General features: G+C 34.3%; 1 protein-coding gene across 5 annotated transcripts in view; it reads right to left on the bottom strand.

Annotated features, from left to right (window-relative positions):
- LOC126765661 (serine/threonine-protein kinase WNK1) overlaps positions 1 to 20,370 on the bottom strand; it is a 44,685-nt gene extending 24,315 nt beyond the window's left edge. The window contains exons 1-7 of one of the 5 annotated variants that reach the window (XM_050483223.1): positions 20,104 to 20,370; positions 14,545 to 14,698; positions 14,047 to 14,227; positions 7,588 to 9,358; positions 6,913 to 7,085; positions 4,434 to 6,855; positions 4,237 to 4,365 (exon numbers count right to left, since the gene is read on the bottom strand). In XM_050483223.1, the coding sequence (XP_050339180.1) occupies positions 4,237 to 4,365; positions 4,434 to 6,855; positions 6,913 to 7,085; positions 7,588 to 9,358; positions 14,047 to 14,111 (4,560 nt within the window). In that variant the 5' untranslated portion in view covers positions 14,112 to 14,227; positions 14,545 to 14,698; positions 20,104 to 20,370. Of the gene's footprint in view, positions 1 to 4,236; positions 4,366 to 4,433; positions 6,856 to 6,912; positions 7,086 to 7,587; positions 9,359 to 14,046; positions 14,228 to 14,544; positions 14,699 to 19,515; positions 20,028 to 20,103 lie in introns of those variants that run through there. The other 4 variants (XM_050483224.1, XM_050483225.1, XM_050483222.1 and 1 more) reach the window with 4 other exon arrangements.
- Positions 20,371 to 21,539: the final 1,169 nt, after the last annotated feature.

Raw genomic sequence — 21,539 nt, 5'->3', positions numbered from 1 at the left:
TGTAATACAGGAAAAAACAAGTGAAATTACGGTTTTGTTAACGGGCAACAAAGAAACGCGACAAAATCGCTACAGTGTTGGGTATGCGGGCAAACGGGCCACAAAGCTACGAAATGCAAGCAAAGAAACGCTTCGAAGAGTGAAACCGAGAATAGCGCAAGGGACAAAACGTATTTAACGTAAAATTTCGATAAGTGCATGGTGTGTCAATAGTGGTGCTACATTCCATTTGTGTCGCAAGCGTTCATATTTTACTGACTATAAGCAACATAAAGAGCAAGTACGGGTTGCAGACAACAGTTATATTCAAAGTGAAGGTCGTGGTATTGTACGTATAAGCATATAATTAAACTAGTTGTTGTGTTGTATATAAAGGGACTGCAGTGTAACTTCATGTCGGTGTCAAATGCAATAGAAAATAGACATAGAATGAACTTTACAAAAACCAAAGCTCAAATAATTGAGAGTGAGGGCATAGTTATACTCGAGGCAAAACGGCAAAATTTGATCATATTTAAAAGTGATATTAACAAATGCTTTAACGTTCAAGTGTCTTCGTCGCATTTGTGGCACAATAGATTCGGGCACTTAAATTTTGGCAATCTTTATAAGATGATTAAAGAAAAAATGGTAAACGGAATAAAATCGGAAGTGAACGGTAGCAATGTGTGTGACATGTGCAAGCAGAAAAAATTGTGTTAAGCAGCCAGGCCAGTGAAATCGCGTGAAAGAAGTTCTGGGCCTACTGCACACTTCATTTGCGGTCTAATGAATAGAGAATCCATTGGTGGAGCACGGTATTTTGTGACATTTATCGATGATCGATCTAGATACGTGTTCGTGTATTTTTTAAAATCGCGATATGAAGTTTTGGACAATTTTAAAGATTTTAAATCACTCGCGAAAAACCAAAGCGGTAAAGAGCTGAAAGCGCTAAGAAGCGATAATGGTGGTGAATATTTAAATGTGGCATTTTAATAGGTTTTTATCAACAGTGGTGTCCAGAGACAGCTGACAGTTCCGCCACCCCATAGCAGAATGATGTGGCGGAGCGCGCTAATAGAACATTGATATAATAATATAATATAATGCGATAAAAACAGCCTCGTACTTGAGGAATCGTGCGGAGACATCAACGCTTCCTGGCATGACATCTTTTGAGGTGTGTGTTGGAAATCTAAAAATATTTGGTGCCAAAAGCATTGTTCTGGATAAAACACACAAAACAAAATTCTCTCCAAAGGGCGAAGAGCATATCATGGTAGGATATTCAGAAACGGCAAAGACATACTGCCTATATAACACTGATAAACAAAAAGTGATCGAGGCCCGTGTCGTCATATTGAAAGGGGCAATTCGGCAGCTATATGTGAGTACTCTAACAAACTTTCAGAAGTAGAACCTGAAGCCGTTACCGACGGTCTGCGAGTACTGAAGTACAACAAGATGTGGCTCCAGAAGATGACCATCGAGGGCTAACAATGAAGGGACCTGGGCGACCGAAGATTATGCGTACTGGTTTGCACGGGCGTCCGAGAAAACAATACCAGATGTTGTACGTTTTTACAACTGATGATGTACCAGTCACAAAAAGTCTAAACGGGACAATGGACTCGCACCATGGGGACAAGTGGAAAGTTTCGCTGCAGAAGGAGATGAATAGTTTACGGGAAAATGAAACTTGTCTCTGGTAGATCTACCAAAAGGCGAGAAGTCCATTGGGTGCAAGTGGGTGTTTGCCGTTAAGTCGTGCCGTGATAAGTATGGGAACGTAGAATGCTGTAAGACACGGTTGGTTGCTAAGGGGTGCTCCCAGAGTCTGGGCATTAATTATTCCGAAACTTTTTCTCCAGTTCTGAAGGTTTTATTGACGAACTGCATCCGAAACGACTCCTGAGACATTGTATGGCTTCGAGTGGACGTGAATGGAACGAAAAAGTGAACGCCACACTATTGAAAAATGGTTTTATGCCCTACCCCAGTGAACCATGTTTATATATACGCAAAGTTGAAGGCAATTTGCGCATTATTGTTGTATATGTTGATGATCTCATGATATCTTCAAAGAGTTCGATGTGGTCGATGGCGGTGAACTAAAACATTTTTTCGGTATGGAAATCGAGAGATAATGATAGACCGGAAGCGTTAAAATCGGTAGTAAGCAGTACATTGAGGCACTTCTTAAGGAATATACTATGCAAAACTGTAAACCAAATAGTATACCATTGGAAACTGGACAGCAAGTTAATTGTAAAAATTAGGACTTGACCGAGCGAACTAAATTAACTATCAGTCATTGATCGGGTCTCTATTATATCTGGCTTTGACTACTAGATCACACACTGCATTCTAAAGCAAAGCTTGCGCAGATGAATGCAGATCCCCACAAGGAGCACAAAGCAACTGCTATGCTACTTGAGAGGTGTATCAGAGCTGCAGCTCCATTATAAGAAGACTGTGCAGAACATTCACTGTTATGTGGATGCGGATTGGGCTGGCGATTCTACTGATCGCAAATCATTTACTGGTTGGGTCTTCTTCACACCAGGTGCTGTGTTCAGCTGAGAGTCGAAGAAAAGTGTAGCCTTGAGCAGCACAGAAACCGAGTATATTGACAGTGTACATTAAGGAACTGGTCGGCGAAATCGGATTTAAAACCATTGAGACGATACCGGCTTACAGTGATAATCAAAGCGGACAATGTTTAGTTAGGAATCCCAAGATTCATACAACAAGCAAACACATAGACCTTAAATACCACCACGTAAGGGAAATATGTAAAAGTAAATCTATAGAAATTGAATATGTTTCTACAGAAAATATGATTGCTGATGTGTTGACATAGAATTTGAGTAGAACTAAACATGTAAAATGCATTAATTGAATAGGACTTCTGTAAAGTAAATATTCCTTAATTTTTGAATTGGTTTGTAGAAGGAAATTATTTAATTTCTTTATATTAATTTGAGAATGTAAATATACTGTGTTGAGAACGAGTGTTGGAAATATGAAGACTAAAACAACACATTATATGTATATTACATATACTTTTATATTCTACTCTCCGTGTGTGTAAACATACATAGAAATTTGTATGCACCGTTTAAATTGTCACGCGTAATCCACGTTTATTATACGTATTCACTGCCTGTGCGCAGCATGCCTTGTATTCTTTATCTTTTAAGTTACTAATAAAACTTTGCTAAATCAACATCCTTAATAGGATTGAAATAAAATTTTGAAATATGTATACAGGTTTAATTTACCCAATCTATTAAAATGAAAATAAGAAAATGCGAAATATTAAATATCAGAGAGAAGCATGAAGGCAGAGCGTTTATTTTTACATTCCTTATGTTTGCTTTAATGATAAGTAAAATGTTTGATATGTTTCAAAGCACAACTTTTGGGTTTAGGGGTAATCTGAATTTTCAAAAAATAATTTTTTGCACATTATCAAAGCACAATTTTTTAGAAATATTCTCTGAAAGTGCGCTCTGTAACTTTGAAAAACTTCATGTGTTTTTTTCTCAAAACTATATTTTTTGAACCAGTAATCATTTCTAAAAAACTAGTGCCAAATCGAAGGATTTTTGTAATTTAAATTTTTTATAAACAGTTAACTATTATTTTTTCTGAAAATATGTAAAAAAAGGTCTATAGCCGCCATTTTGTAAATGAAAATCAGGCACTAGATTATCTATTAAAAAATACTAATTTTTTTGCTCGATTGATTTTAAATGAATCTCCAATGAAGACTGATGCTCGCAACTTTGGCTGGAACTGGATCAACACAAACAGCATATACTTTTATGGTCATTAATTTTTTTCTGTCAAGTGAAGTCGAAACTTATTTAATAATGCTAAACACAGCACTAAAAAAAAATAATTTACTGGCAAAAAATATTTAAAATTGTAATTGTTTTAATGTCTCTGACTACACATAACCACTTAATAAATAACAATATTTGAATACCCGTAATCGTAATCGATTTTGAGTTGATTATATTTTCTAGAACTCAACTATCTAAAAACCATTTAATAAATTGCTTCATCATTTGAGATTTAAGATTTCTTTGATCTCGTGGTAATAATACATAATGTTATCTTCTACGTTGATATCTAAGTAGCTTCATAAACAACATGTACCCCTTCACTTTCGCAACCTCATATAAAATATGTTGTTGAAAAATTTAATATCTATAGTTTATTTAATTATTAGAAAAATCCTCATACCTTTTCCATGTTACGACAATATGTTGGGACGGGTATCTGACCGGGATTTAACTCAACTTGTTGTATAATGTCATTGATCATTTCCGCGAATACCACTGATTGGTACTTTGACAACAAATTTTGAGCAATCTGTGGAGCATAAAAAATTAATAATTAACAAATATTATTTTGATTTTATTTGACACAAACATGCTTACCAGCTTGTTAGCAATTTCAGTTGGATTCACATCGCGTATATCGAATTTGAACGTTATTGTTTTGGGTTTGTTTTCCATATGGCAGTTTATGAGAGTACCGTGTTCTATACCTGTAACACTGAGCTTTGGCACACGTTCATTGCTGCTCCGATTAGATCTTCGCGTCTTTGGCGCGCGAACTCCTTGCTTTTCTTCGTGAGAAATTTGAGTATTATTGTTCGGTTTTGCAGTGCTTAAACTTGAACTTGTATTTTTTGTTTGAGGCGGTGCACTATTATTTGCAGTAGAGTCTGGTAGAAGGTTCGAAATGTTAGTAGCGAGAGTGTCAGAAGCAATTTTTTGTGGTGTTAATGTAGGGGAAGATTGAGTAACTGATGGCGTTATCGTAGAAATTTGTTGAATTCCCGATTTTGGTTGCACATGTGGTGTGTTTGGCAGTTGTTGCGTGTACACTAACTGTTGATAAACTGTTGGCTGCTGAACGGTTGTTTGAGGCCCAAATGTCGTAGTAGATGACTGTTGAACAGTCCTTTGCGACTGCTGATTATTTATCTGGTTTATATTACTAGCGGTCTGTTGAGAAAATTGTTGTTGCGAAGTTAGTTGATGTTGCTGAGAGTCTTGGTGTGGAAGTGTACCCTGCTGCTGGCATAATTGATGACTATGATTAACTTGTTGCTGATTTGGCACCTGTTGATTTAGTTGTTGTATTGACTGCTGAAGACTTGTCTGATTCTGCTGGGTTGCTTGTTGTGAAGGTATTTGCTGTGGTATTAACTGATTTTGATTTGGAAATTGTTGTTGATTTACAACTTGTTGGGGTATTTGCTGCTGGTGGGATGCTTGCGTTTGTTGATTTAGATGTTGCTGTTGAATTTGAGAGGTATTCGTTTGGCTTAGTTGTTGTGTTATTATAGGCTGTTGAGTCACTTGTTGATTCGTTCCTCTCTGTTGTTGCACCAATTGCGATTGTTGTTGTTGTAACAATGGTTGTGTCACCTGTTGATGTACCATCTGTTGCATTGATTGTGATGTTACGACAGGAAACGGAACTGTATTAGAAACTGGCACCGAAAGAACTGGTTTTGACATAGAGATCGAAACTTGCTGGTTGATATAACTTTGACTTGAGTTATTAAATGGCAAATTTCCTTTGGTAGGAGAAATGATTTGTATGGCTGAAATATCCTGAATAGGTGTTGTGGAATTCTGAAAAGATGCCATTTGAGGTTGTGGGACGAAATGAACTGTAGGTTGTATTGCTCCTGAAGATATTACTGACTGTGTTGGCATCATTTGTCCATTATTAGAGTAAAAATTTTGCTGTAAAATAGGCTGCTGTTCCACTGCCTGTCCAGATGAAGTCTGTTGTTGGAATGGAACACTCACAGATATGTCAGCTAAATGTTCTTTATCAGTCTTTTTAGCTGAATCTGTGGTAAAATTTGGAGCTATGTCAATAACATTTTCAGATCTTGCCTTCAAATTTTCATCCTCTTCTTCTGATTCAGCCTCTTCATCTTCCTCTTCCTCCTCTTCAACATTTGGACCCAACATCGCACGTTGCTTTTGCAATGCTAACTTTTCCAATCGCGATTTCTCGTTTTGCAATTGCAATTGAGTTTGCCTTTGCATTCGTTCTTTCAGTAGTGAAAAAACTTGCACTTTCAACATTCGAACAACAGCACGAGAATCTTCTTCTGTAATTATATTTTCTTTGGTCATATCATGACATATTTGTTCACAATCGTCGATTTTTATATCATATTCAAATTGAATAGCCTCATTTTCTTTGTGCTTAGATGATCGTTTTTTAGGATCAAGAAACCGAAGCCGAAACTCAATTATGTTATTTTCGGGGTTACTTAAAAATGCTTCAGTAGCAGTTGGCTCTACACGAATACCTATATCTTCCTCAAAAAACTCTGAGTTTAGAAGATCCTTACAACTGGGCCTGTCCTCCTTTTTGAGTTCTATACATTTCTCAATAATCTCACGCACTTTCGGGTCTTCCACTTTGGATAATGCTGCAGGTTTAATTCCAGAAATCACTTTCTTGTATATCTGTGCAGGACCTTTACACTCGCTGTATGGATATTCGGACACAGCCATTTCCAACATGCACATGCCGAAAGCGTAAACATCTACTGATTCGTCATAATGTTCCTCGTACATTTCTGGTGCCATGAATTCGGGAGTTCCAATCACAGATTTGGCGTGCGAACGATTTTTTAATGTTGCTAGTCCCAAATCTCCTATTTTTACACTACCAGTGGTTCCTGTTATAAATATATTATCACATTTCAAATCACGATGAATTATAGGTAAAGGACGAGTATGTAGAAAATGTAATCCTTTCAAAATTTGTCTGCACCAAGACTTCAAAACTTTAGGGTTTATCTTCTTGAATCGTTTTAGGTATCTATAACAGAGAATTCAGAATTAGAAAGCCATATTTCATTTTTGGACTTTTGCTTACGATTTTAAAGTTCCTGAAAGCATTAATTCTGTGACTAGAACAATATTCTTTTTTCGTGACACCGAGTTTTCCCAGTACGTGTAGAAACGTACAATATTGGGGTGTTGCAATTTCTTCAGCATGTCTGCCTCTTCACGAAACCTCATACGTTCACTCTTTTTAACTTGCTTGTCCTAATAAGTTACAATTATTAAAATAATAACACTTAAAATAAAATGCGAATTACTACACAGCAGAATTTTAAATATTTTCTTGTTTAAAGAATTTACAATTCTGGTAACTATCATGTTTATATAACACATTCTATGTCAGCTACATTTGTAAGTTTACCTTTATTGTTTGCATATATTGTCGAAATTTCTTACTATACAATGCTTCAAACATTTCACTGATTGTTTTACGAAAATTAGATAAAAATTATAAAAAAAAACGAAAAAACCCATCAGATTGACATTGAAGTGAGAAAATTTCTCATTATAAGTAAAAGTTTGTTTATTTTGCAAATAACACACTTTGGGAATTTTCAAAAGCAAAATCTATTTTTCTTTAATAGGGAATGATAGAGAAATATAAATAATTGTAGCCAACACTACTGCGTCCCTTTTGAACAATTTCTGTACAATTAAATGTTATTGCTGTATAGTAGTTATTGCATAACGTAATCATTTAATATACCAATAATTCACACCATGCAACCGCTACTCCAGTTTCTGTATCCAATCCTCGATAGACAGTTTTAAATGAGCCACGCCCTACTTCCTTGTCGTACTTAAAAAAACGTCCACACGGTGACATAGCAACTGGTTCATCGTCATCATCTTTGCAAGAACTTTTCGAAGAGGATAGAGTCGATTGGGTAGAAGTTGTAGTTTTGGAATTGCTCGAAGATACCACATCCGTCGTGATTGGTATAGTGACTGCAACAGGGACTATATCTTCAAAACTGGCACGTCCAGCGTTTTTTAAAGTAGCCTTTTGTAGAATACTACTTTCGGCAATGTGTTCCTCAATTTTTTCTTCTACTTTAAATCCTACACGCTTTCCGGTAGAAGTTGTTACAACAGTATTTACTTGAAGAGCATGTGGATCGGAGTCTATTATTTCGTCTCTTTTTATATTATGGGGGATGGTTATTTTGACTTCTGAGTTACTTGTGCGGGTAGGAGTACGGAACTGGTTTTCTAAATGTTCCGCCTCCCTTGATAGCATCTCGATATTATCATCGTAATCACGGGGAAACTCCGTTTCGAACTCAAGGTAATTTGTGTTAGTATTTCTCGAAGACTGATCGACATTTTTTCTAATAAAACGCATTGGATTGTTATACTTTTGACAATTTGGTGGTGTTAGCAGCGCTGTGTCGGAGCATGATGACATAAGAAGCCCAGAGGAAAGTGCTTCCCTTCCGGAATTTCTTTGTGATCGATCCAAATTCAAGTTTGATTTTTGGGTCATATTAGTAGATTTCTCTTTGCTATCTTCAAATGAAATAGTACCTAGACGTCGTGTCGCAGAATTTGATGAAGTTTCCTTTTTTTTTATGTCATCCATAATGTTATCTGCTTTTCTTTTACTCACAGTAAAACAATTCTTTCCATTGTTATTTACGCTTATCAAATCCTTATCTCTTTGGTTGAACTTAAAGTGAGTAAAATTGGTGAATGCTTGTTTGGCCTTTACAAGACTCTTTGATGAAGTATTTAATTGATCCACAAGTTCAATTTTACTAGAAGCACCATCCCGTGAAAAATTGTCTATATATGTTAATGATGTTCTTGATGAGTGTGTTGACTTACTCTTACTTGATAGTAATCCTAATGATGCAAACGTATCAGATTCGGTTGAAGATAATCTCAAACTAAATAATTGGTTATTTGCAACGCGCTTTTGCACTGTGAATGGTGGATGATTTTGCAGAAAATCGTAAGAATCAGTGATATAGTTTGAAATAACCCTCTTAGAACAGTGACTTGACGCATTAACTATAGCTTTTACCTTTAATTTGTTAGCTACAAAACCAGAGTTTTTTGTTCGGTTTCGTTCAATATGTTTATTTAATGAGCTGCTCGAAAATTCCTGCAGAACCCTACTCAGAATATTTGGTTTCGTTTCCGAACCAACTACAGGCTGGGCAGGTTTTCGCCAACGATGTAAAAAATAAGACGTCGAGGAATTTGTTGGTTTTATCAAAGCTGTTTGTGATCGTTGCTTAAGCTCTTGTGGATATTGATGACAGTAATGATGATGTGAATAGTGAGTTGAAGATTCACGTACATACCCTAAGTTACCAGTGAGTTCACAGTGACGTCGATAATTGCCTTCTTTTTTTATAGAACTTTTTGTTTTTGATGTTGAATTCTGTGATGTAATTAATACTTGTTTCGTTGTTGATTTTTTGATATCAACTTTCTTACTAATATTTGTACCGCTTTCAGTCGTTGAACTCCTTAAAGAAATTGAAAAAGATTTTGGTAAATCAACAAAACGTAGTAAACGTTAATCCGAGTTCTTTACAATGCAATGAAGAAATAGGTCATTTAAACATGCGACAGCTTGATACTACAAATATGCAAATATTATACGAAATGTTTCAGTTGTTAATATGTTAATGATCACATGGCATGAAGGTGACATTTATTTTATATCTAGTAAAAATTGGACATTTTATAGTAATTCAATTCTATGGTATCATTTGGGATAAAACTCTATGAAAACTCACGAATAATTCACCAGAACTATCCAAGAAGACGACATGATCTATTTTCAGCATAGTGCAACAAAATGGCTGTATTTTTACATAGTAAGTAAAAACTGAAATTTTTACATACAATTTTTTGCAAATACCCACAAAAAGAATTACGCATGGTCGGTTGAGTATGTTTACCCCGTCTTAGTAAAATCTAGTAAAAATTTGATATTTTATAGTAGTTCCTGGGGGATCCGCCCACGCGTTGCTGTGGTATTTTATACTATTATTGATATAATAAACTATTCAATATAGTGAAAATTGTATTTACGAATAAAGGCGAAAACGTTTTTGTCGGTATAAGAATCCAAGGGATTGTACTTGAGGTTTAATTTTGAATATGTTTATACAAATCAATTTCATTGGAAAAAATAACGAATTTAAAGCTGCTTCCTCTATGTTTGGTTAGCAGCCTTTCTGTCCAGTCCATTTAATAAAACTTTGACTGTATTTTTTATTTTTGAATTGTTTTTACTACCCTATCTTCCAAGTTGGTTTGAACTGGGTACAGTGTGCTAAATTTTACTAAAATCGGTTCAGTTGTTTACGAGTCTATTCCGGACAAACAACGTGACACGCACCTTTTTTTTATATATAAAGATGAAGTCTCTAATTCTATGGTATCGTTAAAGATAAAACTCTATGAAAATTCTAGAACAATTCATCAGAATTAGGCAATTTATCCCGAACAGAAGTCCACATGAGCTATTTTTTGTTCAACAAAATGGATGCATATTTCCATAGGGAGTAAAAACTGAAACTAGTACATATAATTTTTTGCAAATACCAACAGAAAGAGTTACGCATGGTCAGTTGAGTATGTTTACGGCGTCATAGTACTTGTTACTTGTGTTAAAAATGTTGAATAGCTTGGACATAGCTGTCCCGACTGCGTAAGAAAGGGGTGTTAGATGAGAAGAGCATGCAAAGTAATTGTTGGTGTCATGCGATTACTCTTTGCATACTGGGTATATGTTGAGTATGACAAGAGTCGAGTCTGCGTAAGCACAATACAATTTCCACAAAAGCCCGTTGAAACGGTAGTCGGGTCAAAGTAACGGTCCGCCCAATCAATGTCAACTCGGCACCATTCCTCGATTACTTCAGAAAATACTATAACAACAACATTCCCTCAACAGCCGGTTATACTTTACGAGGATTGACCCCAATTTAATTCGGCCACTAAATTGGCCTCTGATTGGATCGATCAATAGTCAAAACAAGAAAAATTTAATAATCACTAAAAACATTTGATACCCCAATTACTTAAGTTATTAAAACATTAGTATATGTATGTACATAAAGTGGGCGACAAAAGTCCACCTACTACCCATATATTTAATGTCTTGATGAATTTAAGGTAATAAAGAACAACTAATGATTCCGTTTTTTTTAAATTACATTGTTATTAAGAAATTATAAGCCAAAACACGTTTTTAAAATTTCAAAAAACTAGAAAAAACCTTTGACAAAAGTATACGTACGGCATTATGGTACAAGTTCTGCTCTTGTTACACACTAAAAGGTACGTTTTCTTTTTATTTTGTTTTTATGCTTTATAATAAATAATCATATATACCACTTGATAGTTGCCACAATGCTTCTTCGGAAAGGAATGTCAACTGGTGTGCGAAACGTGGTTGTAAAATACTATACACCTGAGAATAAATCATTTGATGAAATATTTAAAACGCTTAATCTAACTAAACCATTAATTCAAACCATATTTGAAAATTTAACAAAAAATCAAAGTATTAAAAACACAACGCCGACTGGTAGACCGAAGAAGCTTAGCGGCAAAGATGTCTTTTTATTCTAAAAGAATTTTATAATAAATTTTAGAGCTTAAAATGACAATGGGAGTACATAGCAGAACTCTAGGCAGGAAAGCCCTTATTAGTGAAATTATCCTGATAATCGCTTATAATTTGTTCAAAAGCCTAAAAATAAAGATCTTGCATGATTTCTGGAAACAAATTTTATTAACAGATGAATTCAAGTACAATGTTTTCACCGACTCCTTCCCGGTGAATGGTGTTCTTGGAGTCAAATCACCACCCATCGCAGACGAAGAGCTCGAGTTGCCGCGAGAAACGCGAGTGATCCTAGCGTAGCTTCGTTCCAGATACTGTAGCAGGTTAAATTCCTACTTATCCAGGATAGACCCAGATATATCCAATACATGTCCTGCATGCAATGAGTCTCCGCACGACACTGGCCACCTCTTTGCATACCTGCCAACCCCACTCATCTAACACCCCTCTCCTGTTGGTCCAACCCCGTCGAAACAGCACGTTTCCTGGCCGTGCCGCTAGATGACGTTGACTACAACCTGGATAACCCTTACCATCCCAACGGGGTTTGATACTCCGTTAAAACAACACCAAAGTTTTTGGAAGTGATGGAAAACCCATGTTTGGAGAAAAGCTAATATTGAAATGAAACCTAACCACCAAATATTTACTGTTGTTGTTGTTGTTGTAACAGGTACTTAATTATAACTAAATGTTATGATCTGAAACCCTGTGGCTGTGTCTGGAATAAAAAAAATTATTGTTTGTAGAGGGATATTAAAGATAGATATATAACCAAAATTTAAAAGCATCGGTAGAAGGTGGACCTTTCAGCATGATAACGATCCGAAGCACACGGGCCACATTATAAAGAAATCACTTGTTTACTCAGCTCCACATGAACATCTTTTAATTGTAACGTATGTATATTGTAATGGTTCATAGATGGACAGAATGTCTTTTTCATGGAGTAAGACTTGTATATGAAGACATATTATCATATTTTTGGAATGTATTTTAAATCGAATTGGTAGATTAATCGTTATAAATATTCGCCAAAACTAAGAATCGAATGATTAGTACTACTCCATATATATCCACAAAGAAGGCTAACTACAGTTGACGACCAAAGGATATCTGAAATTTGGTTATATTCACGGATGCGACACAAGTTTAATGTTTTAGTCCATTAGGAAATGTAATAGGAGAAATAAAACAATAATTAACGGGCTGCGGACTTAGGCCACCATTAAGTCTATCATTGAATTTGATAAAATCTCCTTTTTCCCCCACTCTAAATGCCAATATCTTTTAAGAAGTCAATAGGGTAATCTTTTTTCAATTTTTTTTTTTGCATTTTCTGTTCCTATATACCCTATGAATTAATGTAGGAACCCACTTTACCATTGGAAGGTTTCGAAAAAGGCCCAAAAATAATAATACTGGTCCACATTCGGAGCGCTCGGAGTGCACACTTCAAACTTTAAACGCGGTCATGATCCGGGTCGACCTACTCAACCGATTTGCTTAATTTTACTTTTAAATGTTCACAAAACGCCTGGTAATCGACCCTACTAGATTCATAATTTATTGGCATTGTTATGACAAAATTTATGTAAAAAAAACATGGGGAAAAATTAAAAAAAAACGTTAATTACTTTTTATTTATCAACATTGTTTGATGATTCTAGTAGGGACGATAACTATTCACGTGCATTTTTAAGAATAAATTAGGTCTTTGTGTTTCAGATGATCCAAATAAGAGAAATCGTGTCCGCCAGTGAAAAAACGAATCTCATTCAATTTGTTTATACACTCCACGATATACCTCATGACATGTGGAAAAAATTCTATTTTAGAATAAAAATTTCTATTAAAAAAAATGTCAATAATACAGGTCAGATTACCCTACTGACCTCTTAAGTTAAAACATTGGGAGTAGTGGAAGACCAGCTGAAGTCTGGGCATTCGTAACGATAATGCTCAAATGCCTTTTTATCCTTCCCCCCATGCTCTGCATTCTGCCGATTCTACCTTCCCTAGTTTATGAAAATGTAATTTAAGAGATAAATTTTCTGTGCTTAGAAGCTTTTTGGTCTGACTATCCCAACGTTGCATGCCGCACAAACAAGTGAGACATTGTTCAGTGGCGACGTAAACTCTAGCCCTTTCACCTAGGTTGTAGTTGTTGTAGCAGTAGTAAACACTCCTGTAGTAATTTCGTGGAGTTGCGCCCGATTGACAGAACCGGATAAAAATCTGGGTACATTCCAGTTACTTAGACCCAAATGTCGAGGGGCCTTACGCATATTTACTGCTTTTCATATACACATATGAAAACCGATCCATGCATATCGATATAATATCATGTAAGTTTTTTTTTTGTTTTTTGTTAAACACAGTACAACACTAAAAAACTGAATTAGTACTAAAAAGGGTATATCCAATATAACCTTTACTAATTAAATTGTATTTGTAATATATCCTATATTAATAATTCCATTCTATCGGAGCAAAATAAAAAAAAGGAAGGGGTTTTAACGTGCTATTATACAATGCATCGAAATAATACTTAACAATAACAGCATTGCACACCTGTCAATTTGAAAGTTTTCTTGTTGATGGCATTGCAGATTCTGTTGATACAGACGTCGTAACATAACGCACAGTAGGCGCGCACTAATTATCTCACTTATGTTTTCGTCAAAAGTTGATATACTTTATACTGCAGCTTAATCTTCTAGCCTCCTTTTGCAATATTTGTTTATCGACACAACTGAATTAAAAAAAAAATTTTAAACAATTTCAAAGCAGATAAAAAGACAATATAAGTAAAAGTTACACTTCCGCTACTAATGCTTGATTCTTAAAATTATATATAACCTAAAATGTATATAACTTAAAAACTAAAATTCATTTTAAATAAGTAATAACCAAATAACGAAAAAAAAACAAAAAAACGGAAGAACTCAGATTTTATCAAGGATTAATTTTTTTTATTAATTTCATAAGCAGAAAGCAATTTATGCAGTTTGCGCCATATTTTCAGAAACATTTTTACCGAAAATGATATGGTAATGCTCAAGAATTTACCTTTGCGGCTGCGTAACAGAACACATAATACCATCGTTACTGATGGTATTTGATCCTGATGTGTTATTTGGTGGTACGACTTCGCGATGTCGTACAAATTCGCAAAGGTTTTGGCCAATTTTGCAACCTTTTAAAGACGTCAAAATAGAAAAACCTGAAAATAAAAATGTGTGTGGAACGTTACCACTTCTTTACGATAAGAAACAATTTGGCTGGGATTTAGAATAGCATCCCTCGATTTTTGTGTTAAAATGGGTATGTACGAATAGAGGAGGTTCTCCAGATCAAGAATATACATATATATATATATATAATTTTATATATATAGTTGCCGCTGACTTATGGTTTTAGATATATTTGCATTTTAAGTTCAAAAATTCAACTATTTAAAATGCGTGTTTCTTCGATTTATAATAAATTTTGTACTTATGTTTTTAACTTTTATTTATTTATTTAACAAATTAACGCCAATCGGCAATATACAACAGTTACTTTTATAAGTAAAAGAATAAAGAGAAAAAAAATATACATATAATAATATGGGCAATTGTATTACAGTGATCAAATTAATGGTATGGAAGCAGTTTGTTCTTTATATTATTGATGAATGAACTGAGGGAGCCTCCATAGAAATCGATGTTCTGGTGAAGTGAATTTACATGGTTAGCAATCCTGTTGTGAGGTGTATTCAGTTTGTGTGGAAACTATATGCTATAGTAATCCGATCTGAACATTTTTTTCGGAGATTACATTGTTGCCTTAGAAAATAAACTATACCAAACTTGGTGAAGATACATTGTCAAATGTGAAAATTTTCCATACCAGAACTTGATTCCGATCGATCAGTTTGTATGGTAGCTATATGCTATAGTTAACCGATCTGACCAATTTCTTCGGAGATTACATTGTTGCCTTAGAAACAAATCTATACCAAATTTGGTGATGGGACATTGTCAAATGTGAAAGTTTTCCATACAAGAACTTGATTGCGATCGTTCAGTTTATATGGCAGCTATATGTTATGGTGGTCCGATATCGGCCGTTCCGACAAATGAGCAGCTTCTTGAAGAGAAAATGACGTTGAAATTTCAAAAGGATATCTTAAAAACTGAGGGACTAGTTCGTATATATACAGACGGACGAACGGACGGACGGACAGACAGACAGACATCGTTAATTGGACTCAGCTCAACATACTGATCATTTATATATGTATATACTTTATAGGATCTCCGACGCTTCTTTCTGGGTGTTACAAACATCGTGACAAACTTAATATACCCTGTTCAGGGTATAAAACATCAGAAACACTAAATTTTACGGAAGAAATGGCAGAAGAAAGCTGCACCCAGGCTTTTTTTAAATTGAAAATGGGCGTGGCGTCGCCCACTTATGGACCAAAAACCATATCTCAGGAACTACTAATCTAATTAATTTTACAGCAAAATAAAAAAATATGTAAATGACGGATAATGAAATCTCGAATATTACTTTATCATGCGAGAATATAAAATGTTCGGTGACACCCGGACTTAGCCCTTCCTTACTTGTTTTATTTTGTATTTTTGAAGAAAAAAATATTCAAATGATTCTTACATGAATATTGAACACATGCTTTTGTTTTGAAATATAATTTTTTTATTTATGAATTGTTGTGACTTTTAAGATAAAACGATAGAAAGTAGCCTATGCCCGCCCCGAGGTTCCAAGCTACCTCATTATCAATTTTCATTATTATTATTACTTTTATAAGAAGATTATAAATGTACATACATACATACATATTTGTATGCTGTATAATTCTCTAAGTAAGTTTCTTAATTAATCAATTCAGTACATTTTAATTAGTACAATTAAGTATAATTCAGATGCAGCATGCTATAATCGGTGCCTGAATGTAGCAAAACTCGCTCCGGTGTCATAGGCGCAGTTAAGGGAATCCACTTTTTCGCTAAACCAGCATCAGAACGTGAAGACTGTAAGGCTTCTTGCAAAGCAAAGCCTACAGCTATTCCCAAACAAATTGCTGGTTCGCCAGGTGCTGAAATAAGAAATATTATTAAAAAACAAACCATATTATAGGTAAAAATTAACAATACATACCTTTAGATTGCTTAAAGCCAGCTACATTTGGACTGCCGCTTAACATCTCAATGCGAAAATCTCTCGGTATGTCTTTAGCTCCGGGTGGTTTACAATTCCATGTTCGGTTCGTCTTCAGTTCCCCAGTATTTTTACCGACAACTATTTCTTCAGACGTCCAATAGCCGAGACCCATTATAAATGCTCCTTCAATTTGTCCAATATCTACATTTGGATTCAGACTCTCACCTGCATCTTCCAAGATATCCACACGAGGAAGATGATAATTTCCGGTAAGTATATCGACTTCCACTTCAACAAGGAGCTAAAGGCAAACAGATAGGGTCCATGTCGTAAGGTTTACCATTTTTATATTACAATTTATAAACTAGAGCAATGTGTTGATTAAGTTTGAGAGAGTACATTTTTCAGAACGTTCGTTAATTATATTTTACAACATTTACGAGCTCTAAAATGTTGATCAATTTGAATGAAACAAAAGTGGCGTTTGACTGCAAAATATATACCTAGTTCTAGAGTGTTTCGCTGCCAATAGACTGTCGAGTTCACCATCTATGGCACCATTAACAGATTCAGTAATACAAATCGATTCATATCCACTGGTACGGCAGATGCAAGAGACGAAAAATTTATTTATTTTTGTTCATGCCCGACCCGTGTTTTTATAGTACCATGTGAAATGATGACAGTGGCATCACGATGATAAATACTGAGCGGGCGAAAATTTTTGTTAACTATCTGCGGTATGCCATGTATATACTTGATGGTTTTACTTGTGTAACCATTCTTATTGAGAGTATTTAATTTAGAGCGTAAATCATTAAGGTGAGTCTGTTGTGCAGGGGTTAGGTCTGGTTTGAATCTAACCTGAGAGCTCTCACTCTGGTTTAGTTAAAAGATTTCTCTGGCATCAGCAACTGACTGGGTCTTTATAAGCAGTGTCTGACGTCCAAGTCTTTTTTTTTTGAATCCAGTTAATCTAGCAGATAATTCAATTTGTAATTGTCAGTACTACCAATTTTTATCGGTGATGGCATGTTGCTTGGCGAGCGCTTTAACTTCTTTTTTTAACCCGGTGATACTTTCACTAATAGATGATTTAAAGTTTTCAAGATTTTCATACAATTTTTAACAAATTCTTCAAATTGTTTATTTAAACTTTTCAAGTCTATCAACATTGTCATTCTCACTTTCATCCTCCGAGTCATCAGAATGTCTTACACTAACCTCCAAATCATTGCATTCCAGACACCTCCATAAGATACGATTTACCTTGATGTTTGTTGCTATTGCGTCAAATTCAGCATTACTGAGGTTCAGACATCTGCAATGAAACCACTTCTGGTACAGAGAGCATCTCAATCCTTTGGTGTTTTTTCTCACGTTTTCAGACCACCTACCACATGTGTTGTTTACAATTAGCTTTTTAGGTGGCATGTTGATAATCAGATTGACACATCACCAGTAGTATTAGTAACTAAAAAATGTATGTATTCACAACACGATATTTTACTCTATTAATTCAGTCAGTCAAAGTTAATTAATTTACAAAAATTATTTTAATTAATTATTTTATTGTCACGAACGAAAAAACCATGTATGTCTACTTGGTAGCCCTCTAGCGGCAATTATATCCACTTTTCTTTTCTGCATTGGGGGCCTCTGGCCGCGCTTCAAAAAAAATAACCATGGCAACCCTTTTCTTATTGTGCAAATGCAGAGAATTGTAACTAATAGCGGGATTCTGTAACCAGTCTCTAGTCTCTATTTGAGCCATTTTGAGGCAAAGTCTCAATTTGAGACTAGTTACTATTCACTAAACAGTCTCTAGCGTTAGTCTCAAAATATTGAGACCTGGTAGTTAGCAGGTCACAAAACTAAAAAGAACTTTTGTCTGCCATTTTGAATATACTGAATAGAGATCATCATAGATATTAATCGATTGTCGTTTCTTTATATTTTGTAAGCAACTCAAACACGAAAAGGTTAAAAATAAATCAATTTTACATAAATTTCGTAAATATTATGAAACAAAGTCAACATATATTTTTATTTTCATTGATAATTATGTTTTTTGACTATGTTATGGAAAATTTAATATTTGTTATCGACATATTTATTTTCATTCAAGTGTAAAAACATCTCTGAATAATGAAATGTAATAGATAAATGAAGTCTCAAAAATTGTCTCTAACTTAAAATCTCAAATTTAGAGACTTGAGACTGTCTCAAGTTACAGAATCGCACGGTAAAATAAAATAATTAAAATAAAGCTTTATTTACAACAAATATTAAAAAAATTAATATACAGAAACGTTATAGTGAAGTGTTAGTAACACGTGAAAAGTGCATAATATAAGTGAAAAAGTTACTCACAATATACAAATTATCAATGTAAAAGTGGTCAATTTTTCAACTTTAAAAGCAAATATCATTAAAACTATAAGTCAGCGGCAACTATATCTATATATTTTCGTGATCTGGAGAACGTCACCTTTCCACTGATACCCATTTTATTCCCGAAATACGGGGATGCTATTCTAGTTCTTTTTATTCCATTACAAAATTTTTTGCTTCTTTTCAACCATTTTCTTATTGTATGAATAAATGGATTTCAACTAAAGTTTAATATGGAATTAAAGTTATTTTTACACTATTTAATACAAATGGTTAGAAACGAATTAGTGAAATGTTAGTGGATATAAAAGTTAAAATTATAAGTGTAAAACTCATTATAAATTGGGAGACACGCGTTTTAAATAGTTGAATTTTTGAACTTTAAACGCAAATATCTCAAAAACCATAAGACAGCGGCAACAATTAATGTATATTTTTTTGATCTGCAGGAGCTCCTTTATCCGTACATACCCATTCTAACCTCGAAATCGAGGGATGCTTTTTTAAATCCCAGTCGTATTTTATTAAAAGTTCACAATAAGCCGTTTTACTCCTTTGCATTCGAATCAAAACATAACAGCAATTGTTTACATATCCCATTATGCTATCACAATGTGGTTATTAACGAACAATTTAATTTAAAAGCACGTAATTGTTTAAAATCCAAATATATCGCATAATGTAAAAAATCAGTGTGATATCTTAAGTAGTCCAGATAACCACGTTTTTTATTTAAATTAACTGTGGTATACCGCGTTTTTTACTATAAACAAATGATCGCCCGCCAATGTTTGGTGTGTATTTTAGTAAATACTTAAAGCGGTGGATAGCTTACACTTCACAAATTTATTTCGAATAAATCACATTTATATCGGCGTACCAAACTCTTACAGTATCAAATACCTTTTGTATTTAAAAAGTTAACTTTATGAATAACATTTTCAGGACATAACTTGGAATATTCCTTTTAGGTTCAATTTATGACAACCTTTACTACAGCGTGTATTGATGCTTACTGAACTAATGTAAAATTTGATCACCATATCTTTTTAAGCATACCTTCTTCATAACAATTAGGTAAAATAATCAACAGCTTTCCACAATTGTAAGTAATAACGCTCAATATCTCTTCTTCGAATTCGATGCTCTTAATTAAACGAAAGTATCACGACCACTATCAATACCTCGATTTAATGAAATTAAATGCACAGCTGTTGCAAAGTTTGTTACACTATCAAATATCCAATATTTATCAGAAATCGAATAATATCACTGAGGGATCAACATCTAATAAACACATGAAAAAAACTATTGAATAAAAAGAACCAAGGCCGTTGAAAACTAGTGATGTGAAATCTATGCTCAGTCGATATATATTATCAATAGCACTTCGAAAACGTGTTACCACAAATTTAGTAAGAGTGTACACAAACGGCATTCTGACGAAGACTTTTTAGTCGCTCATAATATATTTTCACATAAAATTTTCGCTCTGCAGAATTATGGATAACTCTCATATTTATCTATACAAACGGCATTCAGACGAAGACTTTTTAGTCGCCCATTACTTATTTTCACAAAGAATTTTTGCCTTGCAAAATGTTGGATAACTCTCATATTTATACGCTTTGCCTAGCAATAGTCGCCATTTTTGATTGTAAGAAACACTAAAGAGTAAATTTTAGAACAGTATCCTCCAATTTCCGGTATGTTTGGATATAGGAGGTTCTCCATTCTGACTTATGTTTTTTGAGATATTTGTATTTAAAGTTTAAAAATTCAGCTATTTACAGTGCGTGCTGCTTTGATTTAAAATGAATTTTACACATATGTTTTATAGACACCAAAACTTTACTAATTTGGTTCAAAAAAATGGTTTTGTATTAAATTGTATTTTGCAAAACTAACTTTACTTCATATTTAATATAAATATATATTTTAATCTCCTCTATCCGTACAAACCTATTTTAACCTAGAAATCTGGGGATGCTATTCTAGATCCCAATCACACTTACAGAAAAGCGTTCAATTTAGCATACCCTTAGTTTTCTGCGTTTCGTTGTTTCAGTATGAACTCTCACATAATGCGAGGAAAGTTGTTAGTGAATGAGCCTTTAGTGAAAATGTTGTTGTTCTTATTTATTGATTTCATTGGAATTATAATGCCATTCGAAGTTTCTACCGTGCGTAACATGGATATTTCCGCAGAAACGTATCAGTTGACTGCTCTCACGAGTATTTAATTGCAGTCGCGAGTTGCTGATTGCACTCTTATAACATAGACAAGTGTCTCGATACTTTGTATTAATTAGAAAAAATATATATAGTGGGCGACCAAAGTCTACGTACGGGGACCATTTCGGCTATATAACATATCCAAAATCAATATGAAAAAAGTAAAGATGCAATTTTGTTTTAAATTTGATTTTATTAATACGTTACAAAAATTAACTTGCATTAATAAAAACTTAACAAGTTATTAACATAAAACGAAA

The sequence above is a fragment of the Bactrocera neohumeralis genome, unplaced genomic scaffold (genome assembly GCF_024586455.1).
Source record: "Bactrocera neohumeralis isolate Rockhampton unplaced genomic scaffold, APGP_CSIRO_Bneo_wtdbg2-racon-allhic-juicebox.fasta_v2 cluster11, whole genome shotgun sequence".
Classification (NCBI taxonomy): Eukaryota; Metazoa; Arthropoda; class Insecta; order Diptera; family Tephritidae; genus Bactrocera; species Bactrocera neohumeralis.
Note: the sequence above shows the minus strand (reverse complement) of the source record. Positions and strands in the feature narration are given on the sequence as shown.